Below are 14334 nucleotides of genomic sequence, written 5' to 3'. Positions count from 1 at the left end.
ATGTCAGACATTTGTAGAGGACAGAAGCAGAATAAAAACACTATTTTGACTGGAGGGGGTCTTTAAGATGAAAGCAGCAGGAGATTGTCTGAGACAGACATGTTCACAACAGCAGGTTGAAACACCAGAAACATTCTGTGGTGCCTTGTTAGAGTATTCAAGGGGCAGCACATGCTGATAAATATACTGGGGAAACCAATGTTTTTGTTTGCAGTCATCAACATGCCTACTCACGCTCCGTAAATTTTCCAGATGTACTCTCACAAGTTTGAAGGAAACTTCACACTACTCATTAATGCTACCTACAATGCAAAACAAGTAAATTTGAGTTTGCTTTGGTTTGAAAGACAGACAGAAACAAAACCTTATTGAAAAATAGCCAAAAGTTACTAAAAAAAGGACTGATTCAGTGCAAAGTAGTTGTCACTTACTACAGATGTTACAAGGCAATCTGCAACTAATGCTCAGCTCAACAGGGGAAAGATACAGAGCCAAAGCATAGCTTTACACCTGCAGACTCAGACACATACATGAACAGTGTAACACACCTTGTGTATTGTGACACGACATGTTTGAAGGATACTTCACACTACTCATTAATGCTACCCACAATGCAAAACAAGTAAAGTTGAGTTTGGTTTGGTTTAAAAGACAGACAGAAACAAACCTTATTGAAAAAAGCCAAAAGTTACTTAGGTATCTGAAACTGCAATCAATGACTTGCATTCAATGCATTCAATAACATCTCTAGTAGATTACCTAATGGCTGATACATTATAAGTAATGTCCGGTGTGTTTCACCAGCCATTACAGAGATGGATCTGGCAACAGTGTAATGGATTTTCTGAGTGCATTCTGGGAACTCATCAGCTAAGTAGAATTCAGGTTGGGCACTAGCATTCAGCTGGACAGCATTGTCCGGCTGAATGCACCACCTAGTGTAAGTGCTAAGAATGTGTCAGTAGTTTCGTGGCAGTTTAACAACTGGGTAATCTCCATTAAAGTGGCACAGAACTAATGAATAGTTGCTTGACCACAGATCAACTTCCCTGGATAACACTAAGGCCCCATCCACACCACAAGATATTTCAAAAACAATCTCCCCCCCCACCCCATTTTCCTCAGCAGGGGGGCCTGAAACTTCTCCTTAATGATGGATTCATTGGAAAGACGCATCTAGCTGTAGAAACACTGTAGTACCTATTCCCGGCCTATATGTGGCACTGTTTTCTGCTACAGAACTCCACCAAAAAAGAAGAAGAGGCGGAGCATACAAATACTCATGGAAGAAGAAGCCGAACAACAACAACAGTACGAGGATGGCGAGTGAGAAGGGAAAAGTAGACTCCTTTGTTTGGTCCGATTCTGAGTGCGAACTGCTGTTGCGACTCGCACTGGACTACAAGGTTACAAGCCTGTAGTCCGCCATTGTTGTTGTTGGAGATGCCGCGGGCGAGCGGCGAGGGTGGAGGGGTGGGGTGGGGCGATGACATCATCGTTGCGTATCTGGCGTTCACATAAACTCAAATACACAAATGCAGAGGGGGGAGATTTATCTTCTCCACCCTGGGACCTGGATTCAAAAGAGTGCGTTTTCAGGCAGCGAAAACTCCGGGTGTGTCTGGACGGGAGGCCCATACGTGCAAGACTTCCGCGTATTTACAACAAATTCTTTTCTTTTTTTTCATTTGACAGTTTGATGTCATGTCAAGACATACCTTGAATCTTGTGGTCATCATAGGAGCCGGCAACATCCTCACAGGAGGCATTATCTGTTGAGACACAGCTGAGGGTTATACTACATCTAATTTTTACCCTCTAAAACCGTACAAATTTCAATAATGTCATATGACTTTTCAGTCTAGTCTACTATCTTTGGGGAAAATATATCCCAAACATACCAAGTCTCATACCTGAAATGTGAGATTTAATATGCCAGATTTTCCCCACCCCCCACACAATAAAAAACAGCTCCCTGACCTTTGACCTGAAGCTGGTGCTTAGCTCTGTTGGGCAGGGTGAGAGCTGCACAGTCGATAGCGTTGGTAGAAAAGGCAAGCTCTTTTACGTGTTGCCTGCCACTACCTGTCATGCCGGTGTCTCCGGCCTCAGTTCCATCTAGGTTGTCAGTGCTGCTTGTCCACTGAGCCCCGGGACCACCTACTACTGCCATCGTCTGCAGCAGGTCATTCAAGGCTGAATGGAAGGACAGAGGGATGGAAATGATCATGAGGACAGGAACATTATAAAATATATACATTTTATCAAATCAAATCTCAATGTAAGTCATGACCCAGATTTCGTAGCTAAATTTTTTTTCAAGACATTCATATAATAATCAGATGATAAAACTATTTTGGAGTCATGCTGAAATCAAAGATGGGAGCAAACACAGCACAGGCACAAAAGGCGAAATAGCAGTCTCTAACACTGCCTGCCGGCACGCACGCACACACACAAACTGTATAGTACATTGAAAGAAAGAAGTCTTTCACTGTCCTTTTTTTCAGATCTCCCATTAGTGTACGTATTTGCTGTCAGACAAAGTATGTGAAGTATGTGTTCATTATCTTTCGTCGGTTAGTAGTGAGGATTAAGTGGCACTGGTGGATGCTGATAAATCTTAAGAGAACACACTACAGTGAAAAGTGGAGGTGGCAGACGCAGGGCGGAGGAGGTTACAGAGGGGTTGAGTTTACTTGGACACTGACACAGCATGGGGTACCATTACTATGCAACAAATTTTTATTTAAATCTTTAATAGATCTTTGGCAGGCATCTCTAAAAGGCATCAGCTAATGTCACCACTCTATCAAACTCAGTCTTAAATATGACATTTTAAGTAATCCAAATAGGTTTAAGGTCAATGACTGAAACCTGAAACTGCCGCACTGACACTGCCACACCCCAACAGGGCAGACACCCTGAGATCAGTGACTATTCATCCTTTGTTTCTCCTAGTGTGACAATGACAGGGAGAAGAGGCAGTGGAAGGCTAGCATGGCCGCTACTGGAGGTCTTACACATGGAGCGCCGGTAGGTGGCCTTGACCTTGTCTTTGTCCTTGGATCTGTTCCTCATGAAAGGCAACCTTTTAATAGCTGTCAGAGCGCAGCCAGAGACAGACAGAAAGGGGAGAGAAAGTGACAGTTCATACCCGAAGGAGGCAGAGGAAAAGAAAACAAAGGAAAAGGGGGGGCATAATAGAGGGATGTGGTTAATGTTTTCGCAACGAGAGCAAGGGGAGACATGCCAAGAGAGCTGAGCTCAACTGGACACGGACCACAATCGAATCAAACTGACACAATCTATGACTTATAGGTGTGTATCATGTTTCTAATTCCATTTGATTTTAATAGATTCTACATTTCAGCGACTTTAATGCACATGACTTTTTTAAAACCTGAATATTATTTTTAAGGGCAGACTCTTTAAAAAAACAAAACATTATGCAATACAATAAAAAATAGGGCTGGTATTGTCAAGAACCTCACAATTTAATTCAATTTCAATTCTTCAGGTCACGATTCGATATCGATTCAATTCAATATTGAACCAATTTGTTTCAATATCGATTCAGTAATACGTGAAGATGACAAAAATACCTAAATCATTAATTAGAATACCTTTTGATATATTGTTAAATAACAATGTGTGCATTATTGTATGATTGATTGATTTAAAATTTGTAGTTACGTACTACATGTGCACATTGAGATTCTGTGTTTCCTCCAGGATTTTTTTCAGTAGCGGGGGCAGGCCAATAAAGTTCATCCATCCATCTCTTCATCTATCTATCTATCTAAAAGTCAAATTCAAGGAAAATAAGTCCATCAAAAGCAGCAATAGGGGCAGAATGTGGTAACTAAAGTACATTAGTGTACAACATCTAACTGCATGTTAAATATCTTTACTGGAGGAGCAGGTGCTGATCAGCAGACAGATTCAAGGTGCGACCCGACTTGGAGTTAATAAACGCTCCGCATTTACTGCACTTGTCACCACTTTCTCTGTTAAATACAGGCTGACTTTTGACTGTTTATCTCAGTCCATGTTTCACTCTGTGGCTCGGACGTACAAGCGCTAGCTTGTATCAAAACACGTTGATGCGATCTTTTAGGAACCGATTAGCATAACCGAAATAATTTTTTTTTCTCACTGGTACCTGGTAACCCCTACTCTGTCCACCGCTGAAAAATGAACATAAAGGAAACCCTGCCTACCAACCGTTTCTGTTTCCATTTTTTAAATAAACAACATGCGTTGTTTGTTTAAGTAGGGCCTGTGTACAAAGCAAATCACACTACAGCTGCACCCACAGGTGTGAGGTTTCATTCTAACGGAAATAATCGATAAATGGATTTTCTTAATATTCTTCTTCTGTTGAATTGGCAAAAAATATATTGCAATGCATTGATGAATTGATTTTTTTACCCAGCCTTAATAAAAATACAATAAAAAATAACATTGTGGAAATACACACAAACAACATACAAGCAATCATGTTTATGTTCGTAACAACTGGTTTGAAAGCATTACCAACATTACACAACAACACAACTGTTAACACATTACCACACCTAGATAAGGTAACACAGACAAAGACAAAGAGAATTAAAGGGTGCAATCAGGAGAGTGAAAAGGTAATTTTGATACAGTTGTCTTTCACTCTTCCTTTGACTTATGGCACTTTAAAAATAAAGTCTGTCTTTAATGTTTTAATTTTAGTGATTTCCCACTGATGTGAAAGAAACCCACAAGCTTACATTTTATGATGTTCACCTACTTGTCACTATATAATTCAAAAGATTACAAGTAAATATGACCAACTTGTTTTTTAACACATTGGATCTCGTGCAATAACTGTTCCTACGAACAGATTTATCCTTAATTTGTGCGTAAGAGTGATTTAGGAATGAATGAATCCTGCATTCACCAACGTTCTCGTTTTTTGAATTTTCCTTCAGGTCCAAACACAATTTATGAGTGGTCCAGACCTGTTGCAGGAGTCACAAAAATTTGTCTGCCGTTAGTCAAACTAAGTTTTGCATCATGTTGAAGCAAAAACTACATATAATCATGAATTTTAAAATAATTCCAAATTTATTCATGTACCTGCTAAACATTGTTTTACAATGGCCAGGGGAATGCACATCTCAGTTGGCATATGTGTTGTGCAAGTCGCGCAGGGGAATGGCTCGCTTGACGCGTCAATTGTTGCCATGAAAGCCTTTTTCAGATAATCAACTTAAATTCATTCAAATTATCTCATGACTTCTTAAGTCAACCCGCGAAACAGCCTATATGCGCACTGTGCGCCACGGGAAGTTAAATCGAAATGACGTCACCGCGGCTGTGCAGACGGACTGATGGGTCAAGCATAAATCCAGCTTTAGGCACACGCATGCACACACACGCATACATACACACCAAGAAGTACTGTGTTAATGTGTTTCCTTGTAACTTGTGGGTTATTATTTTGTATCAGGGTAAAATAATATTCAGCATCAAAAGAAACTTGATAACTACTGTTTCACTCTCTTTAAGTGCACATGTTTGCAATGAAATTTGCCTCATTTATCTTGAGCACACTGAGACAAGGTCCTGTAGTAATGTTTGAAACTGTACCTATGCTGACTTAAATGAGTGACTGAAATTTGGGTCTACATCTGTTTGTAAACGTGTTTCCTTTGTACTCACTGCTGCTCCTCTTTTGTGTGAGTGTATCATCAAGCGAGTTGGATCCGGAGCCAATGGAAGAGTTGTCCTTGCTCTCCTGGGGAAAAGTAAGATAACTGTCGCCAGACTCTGAATGAGGCGAAGTCAGCGTGAGAGAACGCATCCTCTCACGGCTCTTTGGCTTTATGAGCTTTCTCATCTTCAGAGTGATCCAGTTGCCACGCCTACAGAGTAGAGACAAGACAGAGAGATTACTGGAATCAGGAGGAGCAAAGAAAAGAGACAAAAAAGACTGAAGTGGTTGGAAGCTTTTCATCCGTCTTATTTATCTCCTGTGTGCTATACTACTTTAAGGTTTTCTTCCAGTCTCACAATACTCAAGATAAAAAGTGTTGCAATGTACAGCTGTTTAAAGCTCTGCAGACAATACATATTTGATACATCCCTTCCTGAATCTTCATTACGAGTGTTTTCTGCTATTCCTCAGCCTCAAAGATAAGACTTGACAAGCAAATACATTTATGTCATCATGGTTTTCCATGATACATTGATTTGTCTGAGACACTCAGATTCCCTACTGTTACACCACTCATGTTCAGGTCATTTACACAAACTAAATTAATTTGTTGTAAAATATTATTGAAAAATGTAACTTGATGAAGTTTAATTTTACCTGCGTGGAGGTGAGGGGTCGAAAAACTTGTACTGGTCCATGATCTTCTCCTCTAGCTTCTCTTTCTGTCTTCTCAGCTCATTGAGCTTGTCTCTGAAAAGACAGGAGTGGACATGCATACCATCCAAATGAAATGCAACCAATCAGTTTTGAAGAGAGCATATTGGTGGCGTATCAACAGACACTATATTTTTTGTGTATTTTAAACAAAAATTGGTTTACATGTATTGCCTTTGCTCTACGTGGAACAGGTCTTTGCTCTCCATTGTCTGCTCCAGTAGTGTGCGATTCTGTATCATTAGAGTCTGGATCTGGTCCAATAGGTGACGATTCTCCTCCTCCAGGTTTCCCTTTAGCTGGCTCAACAACTACACACACGCACACGCACACACACGCACACACACACACACACACACACACACACAGTCAGCAGTGGGGGAGACTTGGAATGCAGGAATTCAAATGATCATTCTAAATTATGTATAAACAGTTACAATCAGACTTGGAAACGATCATTATGGAGATCAGACATTACTTTTGAAGTAAATTAGATTATATGTAACTATTCCTGATGACAGAGATTAAAGAATAAAACAGATAAAAAAAAAGAATCTGTCGATGACTGTATGCACCACATTCAAACATGAGCCCACAGGTCATTGAAACGCCAGTGTGATATGGAAACCCAGAACCATAAGGGTTGTGATAAAATGACCATTCCTAATCTTCACCTGTTTGAATGAATGTTGAATGACAGTCCCAATAACACTGCATACGATGGAGCATTTTCTGTAGCTATGGCTAAGATGAGGGGGCTGAGACAGGACCTTAAGGAGAATGCGGGCAAGGACATGGGATTGGTTAGAAATATTTGGGAAAATGGGGAGCACTGTGTATGATAGGGATCAGTGCATTGGCTGTCCTAATTGTAATTCTTCTATTTTTCATGTTGCATCGTACCAACTGAGGAGAAAATGTCAGAGGAACATGGACAGACAGATGAGCATTATGGCCAACGCGCAAATGGCTCAGTGATCAACGTGATGGCGGCTGAGCAGATGGACAAGACTCAGTTTGCTCAAATGGTGATTGGACACCCGGATCTTTTTCGTAGTCCGGGTTGTCTGAACGAGGAGGAAATTGTTTGAACAGAACAATAAAAAGACGAGGAGGAAGTTGTTTAAACAGAACAAAAAAGTGAAATGTGTCTGTTTCAACGGGTGGAGCATGCGGGAGCGGAGGACTCGTTCTAATAATCACTATAAATCACGTTACATGTAAAGCGATCTGTCTGTCCATGTTACAAATGAGTTAGTTTTTTTATGTTTTAAGTTAGTTTTGTTTTCAATATTCCGTGTCTACGCTGATTGTTCACACAATTATTATATGCATTTTGGGTAATAATTACACTTTCATATTTCATCTTGTATTCATTTTTAATTATATTTTATGACTATATTTACAGTCTTCCTGATTTTCATGTTTTAATTATATATTATCACTGTATTTACAGTCATCTTGATTTTTATGTTTTAATTATATTTTGTGACTATATTTTCAGTAATCTTCAGTTTCATGTTTTAAATCTTTTTTTACATTTTGTTTATTATTCATTCATAATGTAAGGCAGATTCAATTCATGCCAAGATGGTGGCCGCTCTACACGGGAGGGGTCCATGAATGCTGTTTATATAGGTTTTTTCGTCCTAATATGTTTTGAATCTGTGTGGATCTTATAAAGGTTGAAGGCACTGAAAATGTCTCATTGTTGATCAGCATCGTTATAGTAATATCTGAATGATTTTCAGGTATTTGCATTTTTAAAGATTAATGCATGATTTTAGGTATTTGTATTTGTAATAATGATTAATGACACAGTGTTTTGAGGATTAGAAGACCCTAAAAAAGGGGGGATGTTTAATCCGAATGTGTCCTGATTGTAAGCAATATGAACAATATCTTGTTGGTGTTAAACATAATCATGCTAGCGCTGATGTGTCCTTGCTCTGACCAGTATCTTGTTGAAGCTATCTAATATGATGACACAGATGACCAGTATCTTGTTGAATCTACTGTATCTAGTATGATGGCGCATATGTGTCCGTCTGTGGACAATCGAACATGTGACACCTCACACAGACTGTTTCGTAGACAGTGTGAACTGTACACCCAAATGCACTTTGATTCTCTTCGTTTTATGCTGTGAACCACATCTCGAAATAAACGTGTCCCGCTGAAACTGCTCATCAGCTTCCTCAACTTGTCTTTCTGCAAACCTCCTGAAACCTGAAAATTCTAACACTACCTCAGTCAAATGAATACCTGGGGCCAGAGCAGGGGACGTTGAATCCTATTTAAAACTGCTGGCCAAGGATAACGGCAGATATGGTAAAATTATTATTCACGTCGGCAGTAATGACACCCCACTACGCCAATCGGAGGTCACAAAAGTGAATACTGATTCGATGTGCTCACATTCAAAAACTATGTAGGACTTTTCTCTGGACCCCTGTCTAACCTTACTGGTGATGACATGTATAACCGCTGGTTGTCGAGGTCGTGTCCAGATAACAGCGTGAGCTTCATAGATAACTGGTGCACCTTTGGCATTTGCAAAAGTAAATAAGAGATTTGTGACAGTCAAACCTTATAAAAATCAACACTAATACAATAAAAGAACCACAAAATAGAACAATTAAATGTGGATTATTAAGTATTAGGTCACTTCCATCTAAATCTTTGTTAGTGAATGATCTGATTACTGATGGTCACTTTGATTTATTCTGTATGACTGAAACCTGGCTACAGCCAGAGTAATATGTTAGTTTAAATGAATCAACACCTCCCATAATAATACTCATATTCCTCGGATCACAGGCAGAGGAGGAGGGGTAGCAGCAATTTTCCAATCAGAATTATTAATTAACCCACAGACCCGAAAATAGCTTTAAAGGTCCTAAATTGTCAAAATTGAGATTTCTTGGCTTTTTTAAATAATAAATAAGGTCTAGGGGCTCTGTCCGTACCATAAAAGTGTTAAAACGGCCAATCAACAGACAAATACACACAGACTGCATTCAGCAGCTGTTTTTATTTTTTCAGGGCGTAAGGACTTCCGTATTAATGTGATGTCACAGCTACGCAGTCACTGCCTTCAGCCTTGCCCCCAGTGTTCACCCGTCATTCCGTTGCTGAGCGATCAACAACACGAGAAAATGCCAAGGAAACGCTGTTCAGTCGCTTGATGTTAGGAAGATACATAATTGCACAGGCTTCCTAAGGATATTAATACAAAATTCATCGGTAACCGCTGTCGGCCACGGCCCGCATCTTGGAGCTGTTTGCTTGGGCAGAGACGTCGGCTGTTCTTGACGGTGAGTGAGCGGGCGGACCTCCGCTGTGGCTGCAAGTGAGCGCTCCTTCACCGTCCAGAACAGCCGGTGTCTCTGCCCCATGTCACGTAAGCTTTTTCCAGCTTCCAGTCCCTCAGCAGATCGCTCTGGCGTCTTCCACCTCGGGGGCCGCCACCGACACCGGTTACCAATGAATTTTAGTCAGGGAGCAGGGAGATAGGGCAGAAGCTGCCTTGCTCCAGGACAGCACGGCTCTGAGCATGGTGAACAGACACACCGTGAACAGAGGTGGTGGTTGGCCTGGCAATGCAGCCAATCAGAAGATGGCGCCGTGTATGGCTGCCTGGTGGTGGTATCTGTTTCTACATCAACAGTAGCTGGTGCAAAGATGTGACAGTGATCCTACAACACTGTTCTCCTGTTCTGGAAACTTTCATTGTGAACTGCAAACCCTATTATTCCCCCCCGTGAGTTTGCTTAATTCATTCTGGTCGGTGTTTACATCTCGCTGCAGGCCAACGTGCAGGAGGCACAGCGCGCGCTCGCTGACCAGATAATGTGTGTGGAGCGGAAAAACCCGGACTCTTTTGTTATTGTTCTTGGTGACTTTAACAGAAAGTAACACTAACACAATCCAGATCATCGGTGAGGTTTAGAACGGGGCACTTTATTTCAACCTTCGGTGGACACACACGGCCTCATCAGGCGGTCTCTCATTACACAGTGGCCATAAACTGTCACTAACATGGACGATGTGCGGAGCCCATTCTCCTGGGCTCCAGCCCATTCTGCGCTGAGCTTGTAAACTTTGAAAGAGTGACAAGTACAAGATAGAAGCTAGTATCCCCCCACCGGTAATTTTGGTGTGAAAGAGGTATTACAGACTATTTAAGAGACAGAACCCCCGCAAAGCAGCCGGACCAGACTCTGTCTCTCCCTCAACTTTGAAGTACTGTGCCAATCAGCTGTCTCCGGTGTTCACAGACACTTTTAACACCTCACTGGAGACGTGCCATGTACCAGCCTGCTTCAAGACCTCCACCATCATTCCTGTCCCCAAAAAAACAAGGCCCACAGGACTTAATGACTACAGACCCGTTGCCTTGACCTCTGTGTTAATGAATTGAGGACCTTGTCCCGTCTCATCTCAAAGATATCACTGACCCACTCCTGGACCCCCTGCAGTTCGCCCACAGAGCCAACAGGTCTGTGGACGATTGCTGTTAACATGGCACTTCACTTAATCCTCCAACATCTGGACACTGCAGGAACCTACGCCAGGATCCTGTTTGTTGATTTCAGCTCCGCCATCAAAACACAAATAATCATGACAAGCTCTCCCAGCTGCACGTGCCTGACCCCACCTACAGATGGAACACCAACTTCCTGTCTGACAGGAAGCAGCACATAAAGGTGGGGAAGCACGTCAAATTGGCGCACCAATAATCAAGATGATTCTCACCTAGACTGGAAAAATAGTTTAATAACATATAAGAAAGCTGAGACACAGCATATTACTCCAATTCTTAGTAGCAATGATTTCATGAGCTTCTAAACTAATAAGATTATTACCATCAGAGAAGATTAATCAGCTTCTTCCCACTAATAGTACAGACACACTGTCCAACACAGTAGCCTCAGAACCAAAAGTATCACCTAATTGGTATTTAGAGTCCCCTATAGATCTGGCTGACTTCACTGGTCACTTCATCCAAGCCAACAACCTGTCTTTTAGATCCTATTCCATCAAGGCTATTTAAGGATGTATTACCTTTAATCAACAGTTCTATATTAGATCAGATCAATTTATCTATATTAACAGGCTACGTACCAAAGGCCTTTAAGGTGACAGTAGTTAAACCTCTGCTTAAAAAGCCGACTCAGATATCTTAGCTAATTATAGACCCATATCAAACCTCTCTTTTATCTCAGAATTCCTTGAAAAATCTGTTGCTAACCATTTATGTGACTATTTACACAGGAATAGTCTGCTTGAATATTTAGAAAAACATCATAGTACAGAAACAGCACTGCTGAAGGTTACCAACGACCTTCTCATGGCCTCAGACAGTGGACATGTTTCTATTCTTGTCCTATTAGATCTTAGTGCTGCATTTGATACTATTGATGACAATATTCTATTACAGAGACTTGAACACATTATTGGGATTAAAGGAACAGCACTAGAATGGTTTAAGTCTAACCTATCTGATAGATTTCAGTTTGTTAACATTTAAAACCAATCTTCCATTCATACAAAAGTTTGCCATGGAGTTCCACAAGGTTCTGTGCAGGGGCCAAAACTTTTCACTGTATATAGGCTTCTTTAAGGCAATATTATAGGAAAACACCACATAACCCTAACCCTTTCGATTGTTACGCATAGGATACCCAGCTGTTATATCTATAAACCCAAACTTCAGGACTGTCTTAAAGACATAAAGGCCTGGATGACTTATAATTTTTTACTTCTAAATTCTGACAAAACGGAGGTAATTATACTCGGCCCTAAACTCCTCAGAGAAATACTATCTGAGCATATAGTGACCTTGGACGGCATTACCTTAGCCTCCAGTTCTACTGTGAGGAACCTTGGAGTTATCTTTGACCAGGACAAATCCCTTGACTCACACATAAACGAGTCTCTATGACAGACTTTTTTCACCTGGTAGTTTCAAGAACATTAGAAACATCCTATCTCAAAAGGATGCTGAAAAACTAGTTCATGCATTTGTCACTTCTAGACTGGACTACTGTAATTCATTACTGTTAGGATGCCCCAATAGTTTGTGAAAAGCCTCCAGTTGATCAAAAAGGCTGCAGCATGAGTTCTGAGGGGAACTATAAAAAGAGATCATATTTCTCCAGTGTTAACGTCTCTACAATGGTTTCCTGTAAAATCCAGGATTTAATTCAAAATACTTCTTAATAATCAGGCCCCATCACATCTTACAGAGCTCATACTTCCATATTATCCTAATAGATTGCTTCGCTCTGTAAACTCAGGACTACTTGTGGTTCCCAGAGTCTGTAAAAGTAGAACGGGAGGCAGAGCCTTCAGCCACCAGGCTCCTCTCCACTGGAACCAGCTTCCAGTTTGTGTCAGGGAGGCAGACACCCTCTCTACATTTATAGTTAGACTTAAAACCTTCCTCTTTGGGAAATCTTATAGTAAGAGCAGTGTCGACCATCGGAAGATCCTCACTTCTCCCTCTCTCACCTTCTCTCCCTCTCACTTCCCCTTTCAGAGAAGTGATCAGGGAAACAGCCTAGACAGGCAGGGGTGGATGTCTACACCGGGCACGCCACTTATCTCCTCTCTCTCACCTTTCTGCCCACCTCTTCTCTCTCCCCCTAAACAGTACTATTTTTTGTAATTTTAAGTATCAGTCTGGTAGAGATTAAAGCAACTGTTATACAACTCCCATCTCCCCTGATATGTTTAGTATACATGTCACTAACTGTCTGTGTTTTCTCTCTCTCCTAGTGTATCTCTGACTCCAGAGATGCAGGACCCAAATCTGTCATTATTATTATTAACAACAACAACATAATTATACCTATAAGTGTCAGTATTATTTTTGTTATTTGAAGTATCAGTCTGGTAGATATTTAAGCTGCAGTTGTACAGCTGTTCTTGATCTCTTTTCTCTCCTCCTGTCTCTCCTCTCCCCCTCTTACTGCCCGCCTCTCCTCTCTCCCCCATTTTCTCCTCACCCCAACCGGTCGAGACAGATGGCCGCCCACACCTGAGTCCGGTTCTACAAGAGATTTCTTCCTGTTAAAAGGGATTTTTTTCTCTCCACATGGTCGCCAAGTGCTGGCTCATTGTGGGATTTGTTTGTTTGGTTCTCCCTGTAATATTGTAATATTGACCTTACTATGTAAAGTGCCTTGAGACAATGTATTGTATGAATGTGTGTGAATGGGTGAAGGTGACTTTCCTGTAAAGTGGTCTATATGACTAGAAAAGCACTAAATATAGTCCATTTACCATTTACTAAAAGGGAGATCTTTATAACCCAAAGTGAGGAAGAGAAAAGAGAAAGATGTGAAGGGGAGCTGTTTTTTTATTGGCTTGGTGACCCCCTGGGTTCTGGGACACAAGGACCAATGGTAGCTATAGACCAAGATTTGATACAGTACGGTGAATAACCATTGTAGTCTGAGTTTTCTTGGTTTCCTTTGTCTTTGGAACAAAGGACCACATGTTCAAAAACCCTATATGACAACTGGAGGAGAAACCATTTCCATTTCCAGGCTGGCTTACAGTAATGCCCAGAGAGAGCTGAAGAAGGGCATTAGAGAAGCCATCATTAGAGAAGTCAAGTGCAGGTACCAACAGCGCATTGAGGGGCACTTCATTAACAACAATTCCAGCAGAGCTTCACCCCACAGAACAGCCACACTTCCTGACATCTTGAACGAGTTCTTTGCCCGCTTTGACGACACCATCAACAGAGAGGAACCTCAGGAAACCACAAACCAGTGAAGAGTCCAACAGCACCACCAGGTTAGATCCACTCTAATGAAGATTGCTATCACCAAAGCAGCATGACCTGACAGGGTGCCAGGCCTTCTTCAACCTCTCCCTTTGGCAAGCTGTGGTCCCTACATGCCTCAAATCAT

At 41.3% G+C, this 14334-nt stretch overlaps 1 protein-coding gene across 11 annotated transcripts in view; it reads right to left on the bottom strand.

Moving 5' to 3' along the window:
- Positions 1-14334, bottom strand: part of LOC118283566 (girdin) — a 130486-nt gene that overhangs the window by 14384 nt on the left and 101768 nt on the right. For 9 of the 11 annotated variants that reach the window (XR_004784587.2, XR_004784586.2, XR_004784588.2 and 6 more), the window contains 6 exons: positions 6575-6720; positions 6353-6445; positions 5701-5903; positions 3024-3101; positions 1981-2196; positions 1719-1772 (listed from right to left, as the gene is read on the bottom strand). Coding sequence is in view for 5 of the 11 variants with exons in the window: in XM_035605686.2 (XP_035461579.1) it covers positions 1719-1772; positions 1981-2196; positions 3024-3101; positions 5701-5903; positions 6353-6445; positions 6575-6720 (790 nt within the window). In the remaining 6 variants the exon portion in view is untranslated. The remainder of the gene's footprint in view (positions 1-1718; positions 1773-1980; positions 2197-3023; positions 3102-5700; positions 5904-6352; positions 6446-6574; positions 6721-14334) is intronic. The other 2 variants (XM_035605689.2, XM_035605688.2) reach the window with 2 other exon arrangements.

The sequence above is a fragment of the Scophthalmus maximus genome, chromosome 10 (assembly GCF_022379125.1).
Source record: "Scophthalmus maximus strain ysfricsl-2021 chromosome 10, ASM2237912v1, whole genome shotgun sequence".
Lineage (NCBI taxonomy): Eukaryota > Metazoa > Chordata > Actinopteri > Pleuronectiformes > Scophthalmidae > Scophthalmus > Scophthalmus maximus.
This window is presented reverse-complemented; position numbering and strand designations above follow the sequence as displayed.